We start from the raw sequence: 24995 nt of genomic DNA, 5'->3' as shown, positions 1-24995 counted from the left end.
GTCTCAAGCGTTTACAGAGAATGGTGTGAAAAACTAAAAAAATCCAGTGAATGGCAGTTCTGTGGGCAAAAATGCCTTGTTATTGAGAGAGATTAGAGGAGAGTGGTCAGACTGCTTCAAACTGACAGGAAGGTGACAGTAATTCAAATAACCACACGTCACAACAGTGGTGTGCGGAAGAGCATCTCTGAATGCAGAACATGTTGGATTTTGAAGTGAGTGGTCTACAGTAGCAGAAATCCACAAACATACACTTTATTAGATGCAGGAGATATCAGCTCAGAAAGGTGAATGACTTGAAGAACAAACCACAAATGGTGTTGTCATGGTGGTAAGGGTCACACAGTTAGGGGGGTGCTCTATGATTAGCCAATGAACCACCCCTTATTCCTTTTCTCTGATTTCTGCTCAACAATTGCTCTAAAGCATAGGCAAGCTTAAAAAAAAAACACATCAGGAGGGAAATTTGTATGCATGGCCCCTGATGTCACGATATATCATGACTTGGTATTCAAAACTGCTGTACCACCACACAAGTTTACAAACCTAATGTAATCAAAGAGCACAAATTCAAAAGCACCGTGAATAGGGATAAGAAAATCCACAGCAAATACTGTCAGTAGTTCTTAACACTAATGTTATCCTATTATAGTACAAAGTTGGTACCAGCCAATCCTACATATATATATATATATATAAAATATTGCCACTTATTGCCTTGGTATCTAAAGTAACGATCACCTTTAATTGTTTCAGGAGACTACGTAGCCGAGAGGTACCTTCACCCAGTATCCAATGACTGTCCAGCAGCTAGCAACAGATTGTCATTAAAGGTTGAGTCGGTAGTAAAGAAGACAAATGTAATGTGAGCATTTGTTTCGAGAGGACTAGAATATAAAAGCAAGTATGTAATGCTGAGGCTTTACAAGGCATTGGTCAGACCACACTTGGAGTTTTGTGAGTTATCTAGGAAAAGATGTGCTGGCATTGGAGAGGGTCCAGAGGAGCAAGAATGATACTGAGAATGAAAGGGTTAATGTATGCGGAATGTTTGATGGCTCTGGGCCTAGATAGAATGGGCGTGGAGAGGGCATTTCCAATTGTGGGAGAGTCTAGGACCAAAGGGCACAGCCTCATATAATATAATATATAAGGACATCCCTTTTAGGACAGAGATGGGGAGGAATTTCTTTAGCCAGAGGGTGGTGAATCTGTGGAATTCTTTGCCACAGGCGGCTCATTGGGAATACTCACATTGAAGATTGATAGGTTCTTGATTAGTCAGGGCATCAAATGTTACAAGGAGAAGGTAAGAGAATGGGATTGAGAAGGATAATAAATCAGCCATGATGGAATAGTGAAGCAGGCATGATGGGTCAAATGGCCTAATTCTGCTCTTATGTCTTTTGGTCTTCTGGTTACATGCAGCCCTTTCCCTAGGCTGGCATCCTTCAAATCACCTCAGGACAAAAAGCCTTTGAATAAAGGGCAGCAGAAAGTTATACAACTCCTCCACCCTGCCCTGCCATTTATCAAGGGTGTGACTAGTATGATTTTCCATCTTACTGTACCTTACAAATAGTCAAAGACTCTGCTTCCATTCACTTTGAGGAAACATGCAAACTCCAAACAGACAGTACTGCACCAACAGGTGAGTTTCTAAATGCTTTACCACACTTAGCATGTGTTATTTTTGAACATTATAGAAGTCAAGGCACCACTGTTAATAATGAACAGGTATTACAAGTTCTCAGCAACCTCTATTGCCTGGCAACAGCCAATCAAATATACAATATCCATGAAAGCAGAACTGGATAAATGACAATTGAATCTGCTTTACACTCAATATTCATAGAGTTAGCTGGTTGCACCTTTGAATTTGGAATCACCCTGTCGTTGTTATACCACAGTTGCCCGATTTATTCCTTAGATATTGAGGGAAGGTTTCTTTGCACTTGACTGTGAAGATCTTCCACTGTTGCTGCTGCCCAGTGACTTGTTCTTGTGAGTAGAGTCTACGTCAGAATGATTGGAGCCGAGGTTCACCATAACCATCTTGTCCAATAGCTGAACTGATTCAGTGTCCTTATCCTTTGCGCAGTTTCTAGTTGACTGGTTCTGCTGCTCCAAGTCTTTTAGTTGCTGTTGGCTGAACATCTTTTTAACTATGTGTGCCAGCTCAACAAGGCTGATAATCGCAGAGAGGATGCTAACTACAAAATAAAACACTAAAAACACAGTCTTCTCCATTGGGCGAGACACGAAACAATCCACAATGTGTGGGCAGGGAAAACCAGTGCACAGAAACTGGGGTTCAATGGTGAAGCCAAATAGGAAGTACTGAAAAACAACCAGGGCCACTTCAGCCATCAGTCGCAGTATGACGTGGATGATGTAGCATTTCTTTATTCTTGGCACCGTTTTTACAAGTGCTTCCCGCCTTTGGATGAGGCCTACTCGCTCTTGCTTCTCTTCGTCCTTTGAGGACTGGTGGACGGCGTAAACCACAAACAACAAGGATGGCACAGACAGAAACACAATGTGGAAGACCCAGAACCTGAACGGTGAGATGGGGAACGCCTTGTTGTAGCAGACTTGCTTGCAACCGGGTTGTAGTGTGTTGCAGGCAAACTCTTCTTGCTCGTCCTCAAAGATGTCACTTCCTACCGTGGCCAGGACGAGGATGCGGAAGATCATCATGAGCAGGAGCCAGACACGACCCAGCATGGGTGCGTGGCTTTTGATCGAGTCCAGCCAGTCGCTCAGAAAGCTCCATTCTCCCATTGTAGCTTAGCCTTTGTTCTTAATTGGGTGATGCTACTTCTTCACACTCTGCAGAAAAATATATTTAAAAAATTTGAAACAAAAATGAGGAAATTCTGTACACTTTCAAGCACCAACTAGAAAGAGAAACAGAGTTGATATTTCAGGTCAAAGATCCTTTGTCAGAATACTGAATCACTTGCTATATATCTGAACTATTTACCTTTCAGTTCCATTATTTTAATTGCTGACTATTAGAGATGCTCTCTTTTAACACTACTTATTTCCTTTTTATATTTCTTAGGTTAACTGATATTTTTTATTGCACTGTACTGCTGCCACAAAGCACCAAATTTCTTGACATCTGTCAGTGATGATTAACATGATTCTGAGAACAGGGGATAACAGAGGGCCAGATCATTGAAAATCAAAAATTGCAGATGCCAGAAATCTGAAATTGAAGCAGAAAATGCTGGAAATACTCTGTGGGTCAGGCATAATCTGCGGAAGGGGAAAGAATGAAAGTTTCTGGTCGAGAGCCCTCAATCAGATTTGGAAAAAAGAGAAAGCAAGTTAGTGAATAATCGAGCTGGAGGCATGAGTTCAGGTCGCACCGTGGGTCATCACGGACTTTCCATATTTTAAAAGCCTCCAGGGAAGGGAATCTATTATCCTTAAGCTCCAACTCTACACCCACAAACCTGGTTTATTAACCACTCTCTGAAATAGTAATTAAGGCAACAAATGGTGTTCTTTCCAGCAATGCTTACATCCTGTGAACAGAAGAAAAGGGTTTGAAATTAAGTCACCAAAAACATCCGCGGAAAAAGAAACAAAATTGTGGTTTCAGATGAAGGATTTAAGCCCCAAACCCAGTTATTAAAGGCTTTCTCTGCCCCGTATGATGGTCCTTTATGCAAGAGCTATAGCGGGATCCCACTTCAAAATTATCAGTCAGTGGAAGTTCTCCATCTTGGCAACTCACACTGGATTCAGAGTGGCACCAGTGAAATTGACTGCCTGGGTCACACCTTCACTTTGAACAAAGTGTCCTATGGTGCTGGTGGCTCCTGTGAGGGAAAATGTTGCCAGGAGACTTTTGTTAACATTCTACCAATGAAGTGGTTGAAACTGGGAGACACAATGTTTAGTTTTATAAATCTTTCAATGTGCTTCTGAAATGTTGCTAAGGAGTGCTGACGGCAATTCTAGCAAACAAACAATCTCTATTACGGAACGTTCTCAAGAAGTTAAGCCTGTCATTGGAGAAACTATGGTTATAGGTATGTGTAAAATGCCTATAAGATAGCACCGAACAGGAATGCAGCTAAACGCTTTATCACTGTCATTAATAGTCTTGATGAATGACTGTTGAATGTGCCTTGTCAGCAAAGTACTACTTGCTTTATGTAATAGACACGCCCCCACCCACACCCAGGATGCTAACTCATGTAGTGTTGGGGATTCAAAGCTCTAGTGATATCCGACACTGTCTGTGTGGAATTTGACCATTTTCCTCGCAGTTGGGTGGGTCTCCACAGGGTCAGTTTCTTCCACATCCCAAAGATGTTCTTGTTTGGGGGAGGAGAGGGTGTGACTACTGCAAATTGCCCCCCAGGCTGGAAGGAGAATTAGTTGGTAGAGGGTGGGTGGGTGGGGAAATGGTGGGCATGTAAGAGAGAGAAGGTTACAGAAAAATGAGTAGGAATTAACGGGGTTACTCTTAGAGCCAGCATAGATTTAATGAGCTGAGTGGCCTTCTCAATCCTCCAGTGGTTGACTGCTCTTCATTCAACCCCAGAATTGGGGAAAATCTGTGGTGTTCCTTCTCCTAAATCCCATCTGACAAAAAGTGTTTCATAGAACTGGATGTAGAGATAGATGCTTCCCAAGTTTGATTCTTCCTTCCAACACAAATATTTATCCACAAAGATTTAGAAGGCCAGTTGTTCAGAAAGCTGAGCACCTAAACACACCATTGTTCATAACAAAGCTGATTAATACTTTTCCCTCCTCTTGCACAAGGTGCTGGTCAACTATAAATTCAGCTGCCTTTTTTGGGATCAGGAAATCCAGCACAAGCCAAGGGGGTGAGGCAGGAACACCAGTTCTTACTGGCTGTGGAAAGAACCGAATTCCATTGTTTGTAAAATGAATCCCTTCTTAACAAAGAAAGAGCACCAAGGTAGCATAATCGTTAGTGCAACAGTATTACAGCTTGGGGTGTTGCAGGGTTCAGAGTCCAATTCCAGTGCCACCTGCAAAGAGCTTGACATTCTCCCCGTCAACTGCGTGGATTTTCTCCAAGTGCTCCAGATCCTCCCATAGTCCAAAGATGTACCAGTTGGTAGGTTAATTGGTCATTGTAAATTTTCCTGTATTTATGTTAGTGTTAACTAGGTGGGTTGCAGGGCAACACGACTCATTAGACCAGAAAGGCCTGTTCTGTGCTGCACCTCTAAGTAAAGAAATAAATCCCACTGCCGTCTGCAAGCAGTTTGAGCATTCTCCCCGTGACTGCGATGTTTTTATATCTGGGTGCTCTGGTTTCCTCCTGCATTCTGATGTACGGATTATGGTTATTAAGTTGTGGGCATGCTATGTTAGCACTGGAAGTGTGACTACACTTGCAGGCTGCCCCCAGCAACTATTCGCACTGCGTTGGTCATTGACACAAATGGCACATTTCACTTGTCAAATGCATCAAATAATGTTAGTGTGACAAATAAAGTTAATTTGTCACCAAATAATAAAGCTAATGTGATAAATAAAGCTAATCTTTATCAACACTAATCTCTATCTCTATAACTATGAAGAATCATCAGCAACCGTTAGTTCAATCCGTGGATCAAAATGACTTGCCACCATCAGATGAAGAGAAAGCATGGCATGTATAAAAGTTTCTTGTATCCCAAGTTTATGGAAAGCTCAATGTCCATTTGCAATATGTCCTTTATATTAGCCTGCTACTTATGTGCTAAGAACTGACCCAACAGTCCTCATAAGGTAAGGTGAATGAGAGTGGAGTGGGGTTGCGTCAGACTCAAGGGGACCTTTGAACAAGATTCAGATGAAAGTGCCCAGTGAAATCATGAAGGCTTGAGAAAGAGATTTTAGTGAGGGGGCAAAATGTCTGGCAGTTTCAATACTAACAGTGTGGCGACCCAATTACTAGCACACTCGAACCAGCTGACAATTAGCCAGAGTGCAGGCACAAAGGAAGAAAGCCTGAGGGGGTTTCAGTTACGTGCCTCTCGAGGTATCTGGTGGGGGAGACAGGCTTTAAAGCAAGACTGTGAAGTTGAAATAAACTTAGTCTTTGGCTGCAGTTTACCGACTCCGTGTCGTTATTTTAGCGCTGCGTGTAGCACACCGCTACAACAGGATCCTTTTGGAAAAACCAAGTGAAGAAACATATTCACATCACAGTACAGATGAGCTTATGATTTAAGCTATAGAATTCAGAACAGGGGGAGAACATATCCATTACAATTCCATTTACTTTGCACTGTTTAAATGTGCTTTCCAATCTGATTCGTTAAAAATTTGCAAATAATTCCGCTGTCAGTGTAAAATTCTTCCACTAAAGATGGTAGAATTTTCATTGTTGATGTTAACACTATCAGATTTTGACTTTAATCTTCCAATCTTCAACATATTACAATTATAAACATATAATCATAATGGCACAACAGGAGACCATTTGCCCACACCTAGCCCACACCAGCTCCCCAATACATCAACTTCTTCAGTCCTATGAGTCTCTGGGCTTGTAAATTATTTCCCTCAAGTGGATATACTTCAGAAAGGCCTGATTGACACTCTAGCACAATGACCATCATTACATTCTGCATTTACGAAACATGTTCCATCCGTCCTGCATCTTTTGCCCTTCAGGTGAGATCTGTGGCCCCTGGTCCTTGAGGCCATCTGCTAATGGCAACAGTGCTGCTCTATCTACCCTCTCCAAACTAGTTAAGGTTCTATAAGGATATCAGTTTTTTTTCTATTTAATTCTCTCCCACCCAGACCACCTCTACCCAATAATATTTATTTCCCCTCGCCACTAAACTTGACATACAATTGAATCTGAACATTGAATCTGAAACTACAGTACATTGTTCCTACTCACCATATCTCACACATTTTGAAAACACCTTTTCTTTAAACCAACCTTTTGGTCTTTTCTTTTACTCTCTCCTTGAACTGCAATAGTTCCTGTTTACCCTTCCTGCCCAAGTGCTGAAGCTCCCAAAACAAAGAAATGAACAGAATAGAATTCTGATGCCAGGAGTCAAAGGCATCATCGGCCCCCGTCCCTCCCACCCTCTGGATTAAGTTTCCACTGTTGTCAGGCTCACTTTCCATTTATAAAAGCTAATGGTTCTATACAAATGCAGATTATCAAAACCTGTCAATGCCGTAACTAGCTGAAAATCTGTGGGGTGATGTGAGTGGGGGAGAATTCTAATAATCTCAGTTTTGTGCCCTCCAACCTCACCTCCCTCGGATGTAATGCATCTCTCCATCAGTGCGTTTTCCCATTTTGCAAGCTATTTACTACTGACAAGTTAGAGTCAGGTGTTTAAATCTTAAAATGAACTTCTAGCTCTAGTATTTTTACTTTTCACTCGATCTAACGGTTAACACTGTAGCCTTAATTAAACTCTTCTTAAGGGCCCCAGGAGGTAGAGGAAAGGGGCAAAGGAGTAAGGGAGGAATGTGTGTTGATTTCCACTCAGTTGTGATATTCAATCACAAGTACAAGTGTAGCTGGAGACACACCCTAGGCTCTGATTTTAGCATGAGCCCCTTAAAGCAGCTGATGAATGGATTAAACACTGTGGCATACCAGTTAATTTGGCAACAGCAGCTGCTTTACTGCAACTGGAGAAATGGAGGAGGAACCATGGAGCCAACAGAATTCCTGTAGTACAAGCTGTAAATTTTGGAAAATAAATTGCTTGTGTACGCAAGGCACATTAACAGATCAGTTTCTTAATTAACGTAAATCACATGGGGCTATAAAAGATTTGCTACCTCTTACTGAAGTTCTCTAAATACCTATCAAAACACGTATAAAGATTAAAGAAATTTATTAGCAAAATGAATATACATTACCTTCAATTCATTTTCTCACAGGCATTTATAGGGAAAAAGAAATACAATAGAATTTTATTAAAAACTACATATAAACAAAGACTGACAAACAACCAAGGTGCTAAAGAAGACAAACTGTGCAAATAAAAGTTATACTGAGAACGAGTTGTAAAGAGTCATTGAAAATGAGTCTGTAGGTTAGAGAATCAGTTCAGAGTTGTGGTGAGTGAAGTTATCGACACCAGTTTAGGAGCCTGATAGCTGTGGGGCAATAATTGTTCCTGAACCTGGTGGTGTGGGGCCTAATGTTTCTCTACCTCCTGCCCAATGGACACTGCTTCCCGGTGGCATGTAAATGTACTCACTGGTGGGGAGGGCTTTGCCTCTGATGATCCACCACTTTGTGAAGTCTTTCCTGTTCCTGGTGTTTCCATACCAGGCTATGATGCAACCCTCCACTGTGCTTTATAGAAGTTTGGCAAGGCATTTGGCGACATGCTGAATCTGCGCAAACATTTAAGAATGTAGAAGCACTGTTGTGCCTTCTTTGTAATGACATATACCTGCTGGGCTGGGCTGGGACACTTGTCTTCTAAAGCAGTGTGTTGGAAGGAGGGAAATTAAAATAAAAGCACTCTGGATTTTCACTCCATACTCAAACTGAATGACCACTGCTCTGCAATTTTGATTATTCCTGACCACCCTTTGTTGATTTTCAATATTTCAAAGTATATTTATTATCAAAGGATGTATAAATTATACAATCTTGAGATTTGTTTGCTTACAGGCAACCACAAAGCACGAAACTGGAAAGAACCCAAAGTAAAAAAATTAAAGACCAACGCCTGATGCGCAGAGAAAGGGAAAAAACCACAACTCATGCAAACAATAGAAGCGAGCAACAACATTCTGAACCAAAATGAGTCCTCAGATCCAAATCCCAGGGTAGGCCCAAAGTCTCGGTATCAGTCCATAAGATCATAAGACATAGGAGCAGAATTTGGCCATTCAGCCCATCGAGTCTGCTCCGCCATTCTATCGTGGCTGATCCCGGATCTCACTCAACCCCATACATCTGCCTTCTCGCCATATCCTCTGATGTCCTGACCGATCAGGAAACTATCAACTTCCACCTTAAATATACCCACAGACTTGGCCTCCACTGCAGCCTGTGGCAGAGCCTTCCACAGATTCACTACTCTCTGACTCAAAAAAAAATCCACCTTACTTCTGTTCTGAAAGGTCACCTCTGAATTTTGAGGCTGTGGCCTCTAGTTCTGGATACCCCCACCACAGGAAACATCCTCTCCACATCCACCCTGTCTCGTCCTTTTAACATTCGGTAGGTTTCAATGAGATCCCCACGCAGTCTTCTAAATCCCAGTGAGTACAGGCCCAAAGCTGCCAAACACTTCGCATATGTTGACCCCTTCATTCCCAGAATCATCCTCGTGAACCTCCTCTGGACTCTCTCCAAAGATAACACATCCTTTCCGAGACATGGGGCCCAAAACTGTTGACAATACTCCGTGCAGCCTGACTAGTGTCTTATAAAGGCTCAGCATTATCTCCTTGCTTTTACATTCTATTCCCCTTGAAATAAATGCCAACATTGCATTTGCCTTCTTTACTACAAACTCAACCTTCTGGGAGTCTTGCATGAAGACTCCTAAGTCCCTCTGCACCTCTAATGTTTGAACCTTCTCCCCATTCAGATAATAGTCTGCACTATTGTTCCTTTTTCCAAATTGTATTATCAAACATTTCCCAGCTCTGTATTCCATCTGCCACTTTTTTGCTTATTCTTCCAATTTGTCTAAGTCCTGCTGTAGTCGCATTGCTTCCTCAGCACTACCTACCCCTTCACCTATCTTCATATCATCCGCAAATGTTTCCACAAAGCCATTAATTTCATTATCTAAATCATTGATGAGCAGCATTATGCGATGAGCAGTGGTCCCAATATTGACTCCTGAGGAACATCACTAGTCACCAGCAGTCAACCAGAAAAGGCCCCTTTTCTTCCCACTCGCTGTCTCCTGCCTGTCAGCCATCCTGCTATCCAGGCCAGCATTTTTCCTGCAATTCCATAGGATTTTATCTTGTTAAGCAGCCTCATGTGTGGAACCTTATCAAACGCCTTCTGAAAATTTAAGTAAATAACATCCACTGCCTCTCCTTTGTCCACCTTGCTTGTTACTTCCTTGAAGAACTCTAACAGATTTGTCAGAGAAACCATGCTGACTTTGACTTAATTTATCATTAGTCTCCAAGTACCTTGAAACCTCATCCTTAACAATAGACTCCAACACTTTCCCAACCACTGAGGTTAGGCTAACTAGCCTAAAATTTCCTTTCTTTTGCCTTCCTCCTTTCTTAAAGGCTGGAGTGATATTTGCAATCTACCAGTCCTCCAGGACCATGCCAGAATCAAGTGATTCTTGAAAGATCATGACCAATGCATCTGTTATCTCTTCAGCAACCTCTCTCAGGACTCTGGGATGTCGTCCACCTGGCCCAGGTGACTTATCCACCTTAAGATCTTTGAGTTTGCCTGGCACTTTTTTCTTTGTAATAGCAATGGCACTCACTCCTGCTCCCTGATACTCACGAACCTCTGGCACACTGCTGGTGTCTTCCACAGTGAAGACAAATGCAAAGTACCCATGAAGTTCATCTGCCATCTGCCATCCCCCATTACTACCTCACCAGCATTATTTTCCAGTAGTCCAATAACAACTCTTACTTCCCTTTTATTCTTCATATAACTGAAAAAACTTTTGGTTTCCTGCTTAATATTATTGACTAGTCTGCCCTCATATTTCATATTTTCCCTTTTAGCTTTTCAGTTGCCTTTTGTTGGATTTTAAAAGCTTCCCAATCATCCAACTTCCCACTCACTTTTGCTACCTTATATGCCCTTTCCCTTGGCTTTTATGCAGTCCGTAACTTCCATTGTTGCCTAACTCTGCCATTTGAGAACTTCTCCCTCTGTGGGACATATCTATTCTGTGCCCTGTGAACTATTCCCAGAAACTTCAGCCATCTCTGCTCTGCCGTCATCCCTGCCAGTATCCTCCTCCAATCCACCCGGGCAAGCTCCTCTCTCATGCCCCTGTAATTCCCTTTATTCCATTGTGAATTCATCATATTAGCACAGAGCACAGCAGCCAGGGCAGTCTTCATACCTCAGCCATTGCTGCTCAATTTCTCTCCTCAGTATTTTCTGTTTCTTCTTATTTTAGTTAGAGCTCCTTTTAGTTACCTCACTTTAACATGGAACATGGAGAAATCATAGCAAACAGTTTTCATTGCCTGTGTTAGGGAAATGCAGAGGGTTTAATTTTAAATGTATCTAATGGGATTACGTAAATGAGTATAAACACAGAGATTCTGGAGCTACTGGAAATCCAGAGCAACACACTCACAAAATGCTGGAGAAACTCAGCAGGTCAGGCAGCTTCTATGGAGGGGAATAAAGAGTTGACATTTTGGGCCAAAACCCTTCATCAGGACTGGAAGGGAAGGGGAAAGAAGCCAGAATAAGAAGGTGGGGGAGGGGAACGATACAAGCTAGGGGGAGGGGGTGTTGCTTAAGTTGTGGGTTTGGTGCACCACTACTACAACTGTGAAATGGTCAGATAGTGGATATTGAGAGTTTTACTACACTTGCTTTGGCTATCTGCTTGAATACTGAGCTTATAAAGGTAAAGAATAGCTTTATTTGTCATATTTACATCGTCATTTGCGTCAAGGGCCAACATCGTCCGAGGACGCGCTGGGAGTAGCCCACAGGTGTCGTCACGTTTCCAGCGCCAAAGTAGCATGCCCACAACTGATCAACCCTAACCTGTATGCCTTTGGAATGTGGGAAGGAAAGGAGCACCTGGAGGAAACCCAAGTGGTATGGGGAGAATGTACAAACTCCTTACAGCAGCGGGAATTAAACCCGATCAGTAATCACTAGATCATTGGTGCGATAAAACATTATGCTAACCACTATGCTCCCACACCACACTATTACTGTATTATTGATACTGAACACTTACTGTACAATTTCATTGGCTTTACCTCAGAGGATCAAGGTATTGCGGTCTCTCTGCCAATGTCTCCAGAGATTTGTCCCAAGCTCCCAAGTACCTTGGCTTTGATGGACATTCAATGAATGAGAATATTCCTGTTTTACATTTGTTGGTTTCTACCCTTTTGAGCAAGAGCAAAACCTCAACATTACATTGGACTATTTTGGGTCACTGATCTGATTTACAACCTGCATTTCACTGGGGCTAACCCACACAGCTAGTTAACATCCTGCCATACTGCATGGTTCCCTTCCAGGCGACTATGTTGTTTCAATGCCCACGTTCTTTCAAGATTTCTGTACTGGCTGCATGCCCATTTTTGGCTGCATAAATGCCCCATTCTCCATTAAGCACATGAGTCATTTGTGTCTACAAAACGCCTGATTCTTTACCCATCGCTCTGAGATATGCAGTGGATATTTTCTCTAGCTGTTGTATAAGAGAGCACATCTGGCAACATAATTCTGTGTCCTAAAGGCAAAGGTGTACTCAACCTCATTCACTAGCACAAAATGCTAACTTACTCTTCTCCAAATGTGGACTTTAATGAGGTTCAGAAATAGTTATTACCCTTCAGCCATCACTGTCCTAAACCAGCATGGGTAACTTCACTCACTTCAACTCTGAATTGTTCCATAACATATGGACTCACTTGCAAGGACTCTACAACTCACGTTCTCAGTATTATTTATTTGTTTAGTTACTTATTTAACTATTCATTTGTTTGCACGTTGTCTTCTTTTGTACACTGGTCGTTTGTCAGTCTTTGTGTGTAGTTTTTCATTGGTTCTATTGTATTTCTTTCTATCTACTGTGAATACCTGCAAGAAAATGAATTTCAAGGTAGTAAATGGTGACATATACAGACTTTGATAATAAATTTACGGGTACTTTGAACTTTGATGCTGTAATGCTGGTTCCATTGGCAGTAGCAACAGCCCGATGCTCCTTTTGAGTGCATAGCTAAGCAGACTTAGGCCTGGTCAGCACTTGGATGGGAGACTACTTGGGAATATCAGGTGCAGTAGGCTTGCAAACAAACCAGTCAGTGCAGCAGTTAAGAGTGGAAACATCAGAACCCTCCTCAAATAACTCGTTTTTTAAAAAGTGGATTGCAGGTAATACCATGTTTATCTCAACAACCTGTGAGTGTGTAACATGTGCAAACTTTGATCTGGTATCTTCCGCTCTCAAAGCTTGCAGAATTCCCTATTAGACTGGAATTTTTCTCCAACCTTTGTGATATTTTGTTTCCTTGTAGTGAGCTCCCTTTTACCAACACAGTCTGTTCTAGCATTTGGTTCTGATTGATCTTTTTTTAATAAGCCTCTTCATCTAAAAACAATTCGCGTTTCCTTAGTTTTGCCAAAGGCTCTTTTTCACTTCTGCTTGACTGACTTCCAGTTGATTCGATTGTGTGATTATCATTACAGTAACTCGTTTTTCCAGCGAGTGATTAACACTACTACCTACAGCATTCCTGTAACAGTGGTGGCAAAAAAAATCTTCTGCCGTCTTGACCCGAGGCCAATGAAGAAAAAGAACTTGGATTTATGTAGTGACCTTTCCAGTCACACAGCTTAAAGCACTTTACAACTAATGAGGAGAAGTCACTGTTGTAGGAAACACAGTGGCCAAATTGTCCACAGCAAAGAGCTATGAAGTGAGTGAGCAGATTACTTGTTCTGTTGATAATGGAAAAGTTAGTAGCCAAGACACAAGGGACAACTCATTGAAATAGTTCTTGGGAATATCTGCATCAGCCTGAGAGGGAAGGTGGGGTATTTGTTAAATATCTGACTTGAAAGACACCACTTCTGACAGTGTAGCACTCTTCCAGTACCATAATGTTTAGATAAAATTGTTTTCAAGTCTTCAAGGTGCAACTTGAACCTGCTATTTTTCCTCTCCAAGGCCAATATGCCGCCACTGAATTCTGGTTGGAACACTGTATGGTCTCACTCAGGACTGTAAAGGTGTGTGAACAACCTAAAATGCTATACAACAAATTAAGTGAATTTACATCAGAACAACTTCTTTTTGGCTGAATTTGGGAGGAGGACCTCGTCCATGCTCCCTGCCACCTAACTTCCTCGACATTGCACATACACTTGGACTTACTTCTACTACTCTGATACGGATCTGTGTGATCTCTGTGACCTCTGTCTCAGAAGCCGATGTCAGAAGATCTTTCAAGAGGGTGTACCCTCGCAAGGTATCGGACCCCAATGGTGTACATGGTGGGGATCTGAAAACCTGTGCTAACCAACTGGTGAGAGTATTCAAGGACATCTTCAATCTCTCACTGCTGCAGTCGAAAGTTCCCACCTACTTCAAAAGGGCAACAATCAAGCCAGTGTACGATTGTAACATCAGGCTGCTCTGCTGTTTATTGATTGCAAGTCAGGGTTCAACACAATCATACCCTCAGCTCCATCATGGGCACTAGCCTCCCCAGCATCAAGGACACCTTCAAAAGGTGATGCCTCAAAAAAGCAATATCCATCATTAAGGACTTCCATCACCCAGGACATGCCCTCTTCTCATTGCTACCATCAAGGAGGTGGTACAGGAGCTTAAAAGGCACACCCAACGATTCAGGAACAGCTTCTTCACCTCTGCCATCAGATTCCTGAATGGACAATGAACCCATGAACACTACCTCAGTTTTTTTTCCTCTCTTTTTGCACTACTTTTTAAATTTATATATATATATATATACACACAGAGTTCTTATCGTAATGTATAGATTTTATTACTTATTGAACTGTACTGCTAATGAAAAACAAGTTTCATGACATCTGCCAGTGGTATTAAACCCAATTCTGATCTCACACAATCCTTGTGTTTATTCATGATTTTGCAGCCATAAGCTCTCTCCTCCACTTCGTTAACATCTCAGTCAGGAATGTTGCATTTTGCCACCTACTATTAGGTTCAGATCAGATTTATTTATTTATCACATGTACATCAAAACATACAGTGAAATGTGCCATTTGCGTTAACAACCAACACAACCTAATGATGTGCTGGGACAGCCTACAAGTTTTGCCACATATTCCTGTGCCCACAATGTTGAGCAGAACACCACAAGCAACAACTACAACAACACAAACCCCCTTCCCACCCACCTCCTCATACACACAAAAGCAGGCCTCCAACCCCAGGACTGGCCACCTTCGGACCTCCGACTTGGCCCCGCACCCTCAGACACCAGGCCTCCAGCTTCCAGTCCCTGGTCCAGATTCACAGACATCGGTCCTTGGACACGCTGACCCAGTGGCTTTGACCTTGGGTCCCTACCTCCGGACTCGCCAACTTTGGTCTTTGACCTTCAACCTCCCGATTTGCAGATCCCTAGACTTCACCGGTTATATTGAAGCCAAATCCTCTATTGATATCCCACCCTCCCAAAATCAATTCAAAACACAATCTCTTGTTAATTGATGAGAATTCTCAATCACTGCCATCAAAATCTGTTTTCACCTTACATTTTTTTTCCCCTCATGTTGGGGCACAGTTCCAGGGATGCTTGTATCTCACCCCGCCAATGCCAGACAAGGTTGAAGGGCACCTGAGCGTGACGAGGATTACGGGTTAGCTGTCTTTAATCGTATTATCATCGTTACTCTGATGCTACCAAAAGGAGAATTTATTTGCCTGGCATGTTCCGTGCCTAAAGTACACATTTGCAAGAGCATGGGATAGGTGGACAGCTGTGCACACCTGCACATGTTCTCTTGAGCATTGCTTGAGAAATTGACCTTTGGTGTTCTGAGGCGCATAATTAATTTGTCCTGCTTCCCAAGTTGGTCACAGGTCAGGGCTGGGAACATCACTCAGCCTGGTTCCCTTCTTCACCTTCTCACTTTGGAAACAACTATACCTCTCGCTGCTAAAATGCAGACATTCCCACATACAAATCATCTGAAAAACAGCACTCCTGTCATGGATCAGGTATCGAATCTGTAAGTGACCGTATCAAGCCAGACTGGCGAGGAAATTAAACCATGTAACAGCTCCCAAAAGCAGAGACAAGCAGCAGATGTTATAAATCCAAAATCGAAAATGCTCAAAATACTCGGCATGGAAAGAGAAACACATTAACATTTCAGTTTGAAATCCCTTTATCAGACTCATCTTTCAGCAGAAACTTTAACTCTGTTTCTCCTTCCTCAGACACTACCTGACCTGCTGAGCATCTGTTTTTATTTCTAGGTAAATGTTATGCTGAGACCTGATGAAAGGTCTCAGCCCAAAACGTCGACTGTTTACTCTTTTCCATAAATACTGCCTGGCCTGCTGAGCTCCTCTAGCATTTTGCATGTGTTGCTTGGAGTTCTGTAGATTTCCTTGTAAATGTTATGCTTTCTACTTTCCACCCACTTGTCTAACTGGCCAGCTTTCCTCATAATGTTCACCTCAGAGATCTGCATTTGGTGGTAAGACTGGCATTTGCACTCAGAGACCACTTCGTTGGGTACTTTGTATCTAATAAAGTGGCCAGTAGTGTACGATCATGATCTTCCGCTGTTGTAGCCCATCCACTTCAAGGATCAACATATTGTGTGTTCAACGACACTCTCCTCCACACCACTGTTGTAACGTGTGGTTATTTGAGTTACTGTCACCGTCCTGTCAGCTTGAACCAGTCTCATTGAACCTTTTTCATTAACAAGGCGCTTTCATCCACAGAACTGCCACTCACTGGATATATTTTTGTTTTTCACACCATTCTCTATAAGCTCTAGACAGTGTTGTGTGTGAAAATCCCAGGAGATCAGCAGTTTCTGAGATACTCAAACCACCCTGTCTGGCACCAACAATTATTGCACGGTCAAAGTCACTTAGATCACATTTCTTCCCCATTCTGATGTTGGTCTGAACATCAACTGAACCTCTTGACCATGTCTGTGTGCTTTTAATGCTTTGAGTTGCTGCCACATGATATTTGCATTAATGAGTAGGTGTACAGGTGTGCCTAATAAAGTGGCCACTGAGTGTATTCTAGTAGACGTGCAGGTGACGATACCTCTTCCTCCTATTGTAGCACAGGATTCCAACCAGCTATGTGATAGGCAACTTTCCAGTTGCAACAGAAAGGGACTATTTTATCATTAGCAATCAATTACTTAGAATTAAGTAAATGAACAGTGATATTGTCACAAATTCTAAAGAGTAGATTTGTTCCATTGCTTCCTTCCACTGAATTCTTTTCCTGCTCTAAGTGGATTGCTTTAATCTTTTAAACATTTACTTTCCATTAACGCAAGTGTCAGTTCATGTACAGATGATTGCTGACTCCTGGACTTTGAAAGCCGATATACTGTATATTTTTATCTGGAAACATTCAAAATAAATCAAGTCATTTTGAGAAGAGTGCAATAAAGCCAGTGTTTATGTGCAATAAATCCCTAAGTCAGCCACAACCTGGAGCTCGGAACATGGTGTGTCTGTGTACATATATATATATATATATATATATATATATAGATATATATATATATATACACACACATACACATACACACGGTGCCTTTTCTCTTGGCTGATGTATGGCGTCCAGGCCTCGCTGGCGTAGAGGAGTGTGCTGAACACACACACCTGATACACACGCAGCTCTGGTCTTCTGTCAGCTGTCTGTTTTTCCACACACTCTTCTTCAGTCTGACCATGGCAGCTGCAGTTTTGGCAGTTACAAAGAGATCTAAATTAATTACAAATATAAAACATAAAATAATTGATTGCATAAGTATCCACCCCCTTTAATATGACACAGCAAATCATCACTGGTGCAGCTAATTGGTCTTAGAAGCCACGTGATTAGTTAAATGGAGATCTGATTTTGGAGACCTGTGTGCAGTCAAGGTGTTACAATAATTGTAGTAAAAATACACCTGTATCTGGAAGGTCCAACTGCTGGTGAGTCAGTATCCTGGCAAAAACTACACCATGCAGACAGAAGAACACTCCAAGCAACTCCACGAAAAGATTATTGAAAAGTACAAGTCAGGGAGATGGATACAAGAAAATTTCCAAGTCACTGAATATCCTCTTGGAATACAGTTAAGTCAATCATCAAGAAATGGAAAGAATATGGCACAGCTGTACATCTGGCTAGAGCAGCTGTCCTCAAAAGTTGAGTGACTGTGCAAGAAGGGGGCTAGTGAGGGAGGCCACCAAGAGACCTATGACAACTCTGGAGGAGTTACAAGCTTCAGAGGCTGAGATGGGAGAGACTGCGCATACAACTGAATTGAATTGAATTGACTTTATTTCTTGCATCCTGCACATACACGAGGAGTAAAAATCTTTATGTTATGACAAGGCCAAACAATATAATATTGGCAGCAAATTTAATTAGCAGATTGAAGCTGTGGGTGGCGACACAGTTATGGGTATGCAGAGAATAAAAGAGGGGTCTTAGGACACATCCCTGAGGGGCTCCTGTGTTGAGGGTCAGAGGGGCAGAGGTGAGGGAGCCCACTCTTATCATCTGCTGGAGATCTGACAGGAAGTTCAGGATCCAGCTACACAGGGCAGGGTGAAGGCCAAGGTCTCTGAGCTTCTTGTCGAGCCTGCAGGGAATTATGGTGTTGAATGCTGAACTGTAGAAAAAGAACAGCATTCTCACGTAAGCATCCCTCTTTTGCCCGGGTGCTTCACCAGTCACAGTTTTATGGGAGAGTGGCAAGAGAAAGCCACTGTTGAAAAGAACTCAAATGAAATCTTGGCCAGAGTTTACCAGAAGACATGTGGGAGACTGAAGTCAGCTGGAAGAAGGTTCTATGGTCTGATGAAACCAAAATTGAGCTTTCTGGTCATCAGACTAAATGCTATGTTTGGTGTAAGCCTAGCACCAGACATCATCAAAAGCACACCATCCCTACCGTGAAGCATGGCGATGGCTGCATCATGCTGTGGGGATGCTTCACTGCACCAGGCCCTGGAAGACTTGTGAAGGTGGAGGGTAAAATAAATGCAGCAAAATACAGGGAAATCCTAGAGGAAAACCTGATGCAGTCTGCAAGAGAACTGTGACTTGGGAGAAGATTTATTTTCTAGCATAACCCCAAGCATAAAGCCCAAGCTACACAGGAATGGCCTAAAAATAACAAAGTTAATGTCCTGGAGTAGCCAAGTCAGAGTCCAGACCTCAATCCAATTGAGAATTTATGGCTGGACTTGAAAAGGGCTGTTCACTCGTGATCCCCATGCAATCTGACAGAGCTTGAGCAGTTTTGTAAAGAAGAGTGGGGGAAAATTACAGTGTCCAGAGCTGTTAGAGACCTATCCACACAGACTCAAGGCTGTAGTTGCTGCCAAAGGTGCCTCTACTAAATACTGACTTGAAGGGAGTGAATAATCATGAAATCAATAATTTTGAGTTTAATATTTGTAATAAATTTAGACTAATTTGTAGAAGTTTGTTTTCACTTTGACATGAAAGAGCGTTTTCTGTTGATCAGCGTCAAAAAAACCAAATTAAATCCGCTGTGATTCAATGTTGTAGAACAATAAAACATGAAAACTTCTAAGGAGGGTGAATACTTTTTACAGGCACTGCATATTTTGAGTGTATGTGTGTGGTGTGTGTTTTGTGTGCATGGCATGCATGGTTTGTGTGTTTATGCTTTTTCATTTATTCACTGAAGAATGGTTGCTGCATCAATGATCTAATCTGCTAAATCTGATCATCGAGATTTAATTTAACCGGATCCAATTTCTTTTTACTTCCATAAACACAAGAGATTCTGCAGATACCAGAAATCCAGAGCAACACACATAAAATGCTGCAGGAGCTCAGCAGATTAGGCAGCATCTATTGAAATGAATAGTCGATATTTTGGGTGGGGACCCTTCTTCAGGACTGAAAAGGAAGGGGTGGGGGAAGAAGCCAGAATAAGAAGGTGTGGGGTGGGAAGGAGTACAAGCTGGAAGGTGATAGGTGAGGCCAGTTGAGTGGGGGATGGGGGGGGGGGTGAAGTAAGAAGCTGGGAGGTGATAGGTGGAAAAAGTAGAAGGCTGGAGAAGAAGGAACCTGATAGGGGAGGAGTGTGGAAAATAGGAGAAAGGGAAGGAGGAGGGGCATCAGGGGAAGGTGATAGGTGAGGAGAAAGAGGGAACAGGGGTGCTAGAGTGGGAACAAGAGGGGAGGGGGAGGGGGAATTATCAGAAGTTGGAGAAATCGATGTTCATATCATGAGGTTGGAGGCTATCCAGATAAAATATGATGGTTTCACTCTTCCAACCTAGAGAGTGGCCATGGCTGCAGCTTGAAAGGTACTGTAGCATTCTGTTAGGATGGGAAACAGCTTCTTTCTCCAGACTGTGAGACTACTCAACTCCCTGTCACCATCCAGGTCTCATCATGCATGAAGCACCAGTAGCACTGTACTGTTTACTTTGTAACTTGTGTTGTAAATGCACCTTTTTATTTGTGGTAATATTACTTTGTGTGTTGTGTGAGTGATATGTACTGTGTTGCGCACCTTGGTCCACAGGAACATTGTTTCGTTTGGCAGTATACATGTGTATGGTTGAAAAGACAACTGAACTGGAACCAACTTTAAGCAAATGTAGTTTTTCTGCTAAATAACTTCGAGCGAGTTAGTTGGAAAATGGTTAATTTAAGACTAGAATTCAAGACCTGAGAGTATAAACAGAGGCAGGAATTATTAGTTGGAATACATTGTCCAATCTATCAGAGGCAGAGTTCTTAGCCTTGCATGCTTCCATGCCAAAAGAATGTGCCTGAGATGAAGCACAGGATAGGTGGACATGTGTATGTGTTACTTGCAAAAAATCAGCCTTGTTGTTCGGAGTTCTTGCTGTTTCCCTGAGGTGATCACTGGCCAGGACCAGGAACATCACTCAGACTGGTACCATTGTTTGCCTTCTCAGTTTGGAACCAACTGTTTCTCCTCACCTCAATAGTACAGAGATTCCCAGGCACAGCTCTCGCCCAGATTCCATGATCAATACCTCCCCTCCCCACTGATTCCAATATGACCCCTAGAAACCCACCCAGTCCATGGCCCTGACCTCACTCTTCAACAACCCAGGCTCCAATCAGAATCAACAACACGATACACAAAACTCCCGAAGTGTAGAGTGCTCCTTACATGATTCCGTCAGATTCCAGGCCATTAAAAAACTGTATTTACATAACATCTTTTGCATCCTTTTCAGGATATTCAATTGAACTTTAGAGCAGTAATAGTGTTATGATTCTGAAGTGTAATTTACCAGCTACAGCAGTCAATTCGATCAGAGCAAGGTCTTACAAACAGCAATGAAATTATGATCAAATGATATTTCAGTCATAATAAAGGAGGATAAATATTAACCAAGATAATGTGTTTAATTCTCCTTCTCCTCTTCAAAAGATTGCATGGTAATTTTCTTATTGGGTCTGAATTTTAGGGGCAGTGTTGCAATTTAACTTCTTATCTGAGAAACAATAGCCTTGACACTGGAGTGCAAAGTCTACGTAATTTGCTCAGGCCTCTGGAAGAATGGTTTAAATACGAAGTAATATTAGACGATATTCATTTACTCTCCATTCCCCTCAACCATTTAAATCTTACTCATGTTTTCTCTTCCTTCCCTTCCTTCCGACAGTGAAAATTAACTTGCTCTTTATGCACGCTTGAAAAAATTCTTCATCTCTCCTCCCCAAGTTCCCCACAAATTGTGAGATTATTCAAGCCAATCTTCTCTGCACGACCTCCACTGACCTTTTACAAGTTGCTTCACCGCTGATCTGTATAAGGTTAGCATAAAATTGTTTTGACTTCCAGTCAAATTCCCTTGAGATGGATCCCAGAATATGTCTGCGAGAGAACTCATGACATAACAGGAGGGGAGAAACCAGTTCATGAGAATCAGTTGCGAATGACTTTCAGGGATTTTTTTTCTCCCTTATTTAGCAAAAGTTATTTGCCTCCTTTGAAATGAAAACAAACGCATTCCACCCACATTAGAACAAGGTCCAGACAGCCAAACATTCTGTGAGGTACTTGTTCTAAATGCTTATCTCCACAAAATACAACATCTAGGAAGATTGGGGGATGGCATGTGGAAACAGGAGATGGCGCGCCAGGGTGGGTAATTAATTAAAAGTGGGCCAGCAATGCACGAGGGTTTACGACAACAAACTCTGACAGAATGATTCCTGTATAACATTTGTGACATTATCGGAAGCTGCTGAGCAGAGTTTAGCAGGCTGTCAGTGAAAGCCCTCTAACTCACATACTTTAATGTGCCAGTTGTAAAGGGTGTTGACAGAGGTCGCAAACAGATCATCTGGCTGGTCAAACTAAGCTCAAACTAAAAGTTTGCTGAGACAGAAGAGATTCTGCAGATGCTGGAAATCTTGAGCAACAGGAACTCAGTAGGTCAGGCAGTATAAGTGTTTTTATATTCACATTTTGTTTATGGGCATAGCTGGCAAGGCCAACATCCTCAAACTTGAAGGCAGAATACAGTTCTTAACAGTGTTGAGGAACAGAGGGGTCTTGGAGTTCGCATCCATTGATCATTCAAAGTCGCAGCACAAGCTGATAGGGTGGTTAAGAAGGTGTGTGGTGTATAGGCCTTCATTAATCGGGGGATTGAGTACAAGAGTTGCAAAGTAATGTTGCAGCTCTATAAAACCCTGGTTAGGCCACACTTGGAGTATTGTGCCTATTTCTGGTTGCCTCATTGTAGAAAGGATTTACCAGGATGCTGACTGCATTAGAGAGTATGTCTTATGAGCTAAAGCAACACACACAAAACGTAGATGTTTCAGGCTGAGACCCTTCTTCAGGATTGGAAAGGAAGGGGGAAGATGCCAGAATAAAAAAGGTGAGGGGAGGAGAAGGAGGATAGCTAGAAGGTGAAGCCAGGTGAAACCAGGTGGGTGGAAAAGGTCAAGGGCTGGAGAAGAAGGAATCTGATAGGAGAGTGGACCATGGGTGAAAGGGAAGGAGGAAGGGGACCGGGGGAGGTGACAGGCAATTGAGAAGAAAACCTAAGAGGCTAGAGTGGGAAATAGAGCAGGGAAGAGGGAGGGGAAAATAAAAAATGAGGGAAAAAAGGAGGAATAAAAGAGGATTTCCAGCATCTGCAAAATCTCTTCTGTTTATGACCGAGCTACAGCTTTTCTCTTGGGAGAGAACGAGAATGAAAGGTGACTTGATGGAGGTGTGCAAGATAATAAGAGGCAAAGACAGAGTGGACAGCTAGAGACTTTTTATCTCAGGGTGGAAATGACCAATACTTGGAGGCATAACTTTAAGGTGATTGGAAGGAAGTATAGGGGGATGTTAGAGGCAAGTATTTTTTTTATACACAGAGTGTGGTGGCTGAGTGAAATGCACTGCTGTGGTGGTGGAAAAGGCAGATAGAGTGTGGACATTTAAGAGATTTTTAGATGGGTAAATGAATGAAAGGAAAGTGGAGGCCTATATAGGAGAGAAGGGTTATGTTGAACTTGGAGCTTGTTGAAGGGTTGATACAACATTGTGGGTCGAAGAGCCTGTACTGTGTTGTAACGTTCTATGTTCTAATTGCCTTTAAGAAGGTGGGCCTGTACTGTGTTGTAACGTTCTATGTTCTAATTGCCTTTAAGAAGGTGGGCCTGTACTGTGTTGTAACATTCTATGTTCTAATTGCCTTTAAGAAGGTGGGCCTGTACTGTGTTGTAACGTTCTATGTTCTAATTGCCTTTAAGAAGGTGGGCCTGTACTGTGTTGTAACATTCTATGTTCTAATTGCCTTTAAGAAGGTGGGCCTGTACTGTGTTGTAACATTCTATGTTCTAATTGCCTTTAAGAAGGTGGGCCTGTACTGTGTTGTAACGTTCTATGTTCTAATTGCCTTTAAGAAGGTGGGCCTGTACTGTGTTGTAACATTCTATGTTCTAATTGCCTTTAAGAAGGTGGGCCTGTACTGTGTTGTAACGTTCTATGTTCTAATTGCCTTTAAGAAGGTGGGCCTGTACTGTGTTGTAACGCTCAGTGGTCTCAGCAAAACTCACACAAGGCTGTGGGGAGCAGGTGAAGGGTCACTGTAGAGTTTGGCAAAAAGCAGGAATGGTAAGAAATTGGCCAAAAGTTGGATACCATTGGATACTGGCTGAGATAGTGGATAACCTTGGGGGGGGGAGTGTCAGATTCTTTGCTATGTTATACGAGGGGTGATTGATATGTTCGTGGCCTAAGGTAGAAGGAGTCAATTTTAGAAAATCTAGCACATTTATTTTTCAACATAGTCCCCTTCTACATTTACACACTTAGTCCAGTGATCATGGAGCATACGGATCTTGGACCTCCAGAAAGTGTACACAGATGGGTGATTGATAAGTTTGTGGCGTAAGGTAGAAGGAGATGAGTTATACAGTTCTCGTTAAATGCACATGCAGGTCAACTCTTTGAGTGATTATGCAGAAAGTTTGAAGTTAGTAAGTTATGGGTCAAAGTATTTGGTGAGTACATTTCTAACTCTTCTGGCTTCAGTCTCGTTGCCCTCTGTTCTGAAGTTGTTAGGTTGCGTTGAAGAAAACAATGAAATAGCTCGCTGCCGTCACCATCTGTTCCGGCACGTCATGACAGCGATTTTAGATTTCTCCGGTTACCCCGTCCACACTGCTCTGGCCAAGCGGCATTTTCAAAATTACACACTCTGGAGAGCGTTTCTGAAAATCTCCATTTTCGGGGGACGAAAACGCCGTTTTAGTGTGGACAGAGGGTAAAAACAAAGAAAAAGCTTCGGTTATGGATTTATCCGGTGTAGTGTGGACGTAGCCTTAGTGTGTAATTGCAGGAGGGGACTATGTTGAAAAATTAATGTGCTAGATTTTCTAAAATTGACTCCTTCTACCTTAGGCCACAAACTTATCAATCACCCCTCGTAATTCTCTAGGGTCTCAGAGTCTACAGATGAGAATCCAGTGCCTTTTCTTTGGGTCAGAAACAGAGGGAAGTATTCATCATTCTATAGTGAGCGGATTTGAGGGAAAGTGGTATAAATGTGCTTTGGAGAGTGAGATTAACACCTTGACAT

At 42.3% G+C, this 24995-nt stretch overlaps 1 protein-coding gene across 2 annotated transcripts in view; it reads right to left on the bottom strand.

Moving 5' to 3' along the window:
- Window positions 1-912: 912 nt before the first annotated feature.
- Window positions 913-24995, bottom strand: part of LOC140741333 (gap junction delta-3 protein-like) — a 78133-nt gene continuing 54050 nt past the window's right edge. Inside the window, exons 1-2 of one of the 2 annotated variants that reach the window (XM_073071431.1) lie at window positions 6896-6991; window positions 913-2832 (exon numbers count right to left, since the gene is read on the bottom strand). In XM_073071431.1, the coding sequence (XP_072927532.1) occupies window positions 1927-2784 (858 nt within the window). In that variant the 5' untranslated portion in view covers window positions 2785-2832; window positions 6896-6991 and the 3' untranslated portion in view covers window positions 913-1926. Of the gene's footprint in view, window positions 2833-6895; window positions 6992-24995 lie in introns of those variants that run through there. The other variant, XM_073071430.1, reaches the window with a different exon arrangement.

The sequence above is a fragment of the Hemitrygon akajei genome, chromosome 18 (assembly GCF_048418815.1).
Source record: "Hemitrygon akajei chromosome 18, sHemAka1.3, whole genome shotgun sequence".
NCBI lineage: Eukaryota > Metazoa > Chordata > Chondrichthyes > Myliobatiformes > Dasyatidae > Hemitrygon > Hemitrygon akajei.
The sequence above is the reverse complement of the archived record's forward strand: the minus strand, read 5'-3'. Positions and strand labels throughout refer to the sequence as shown.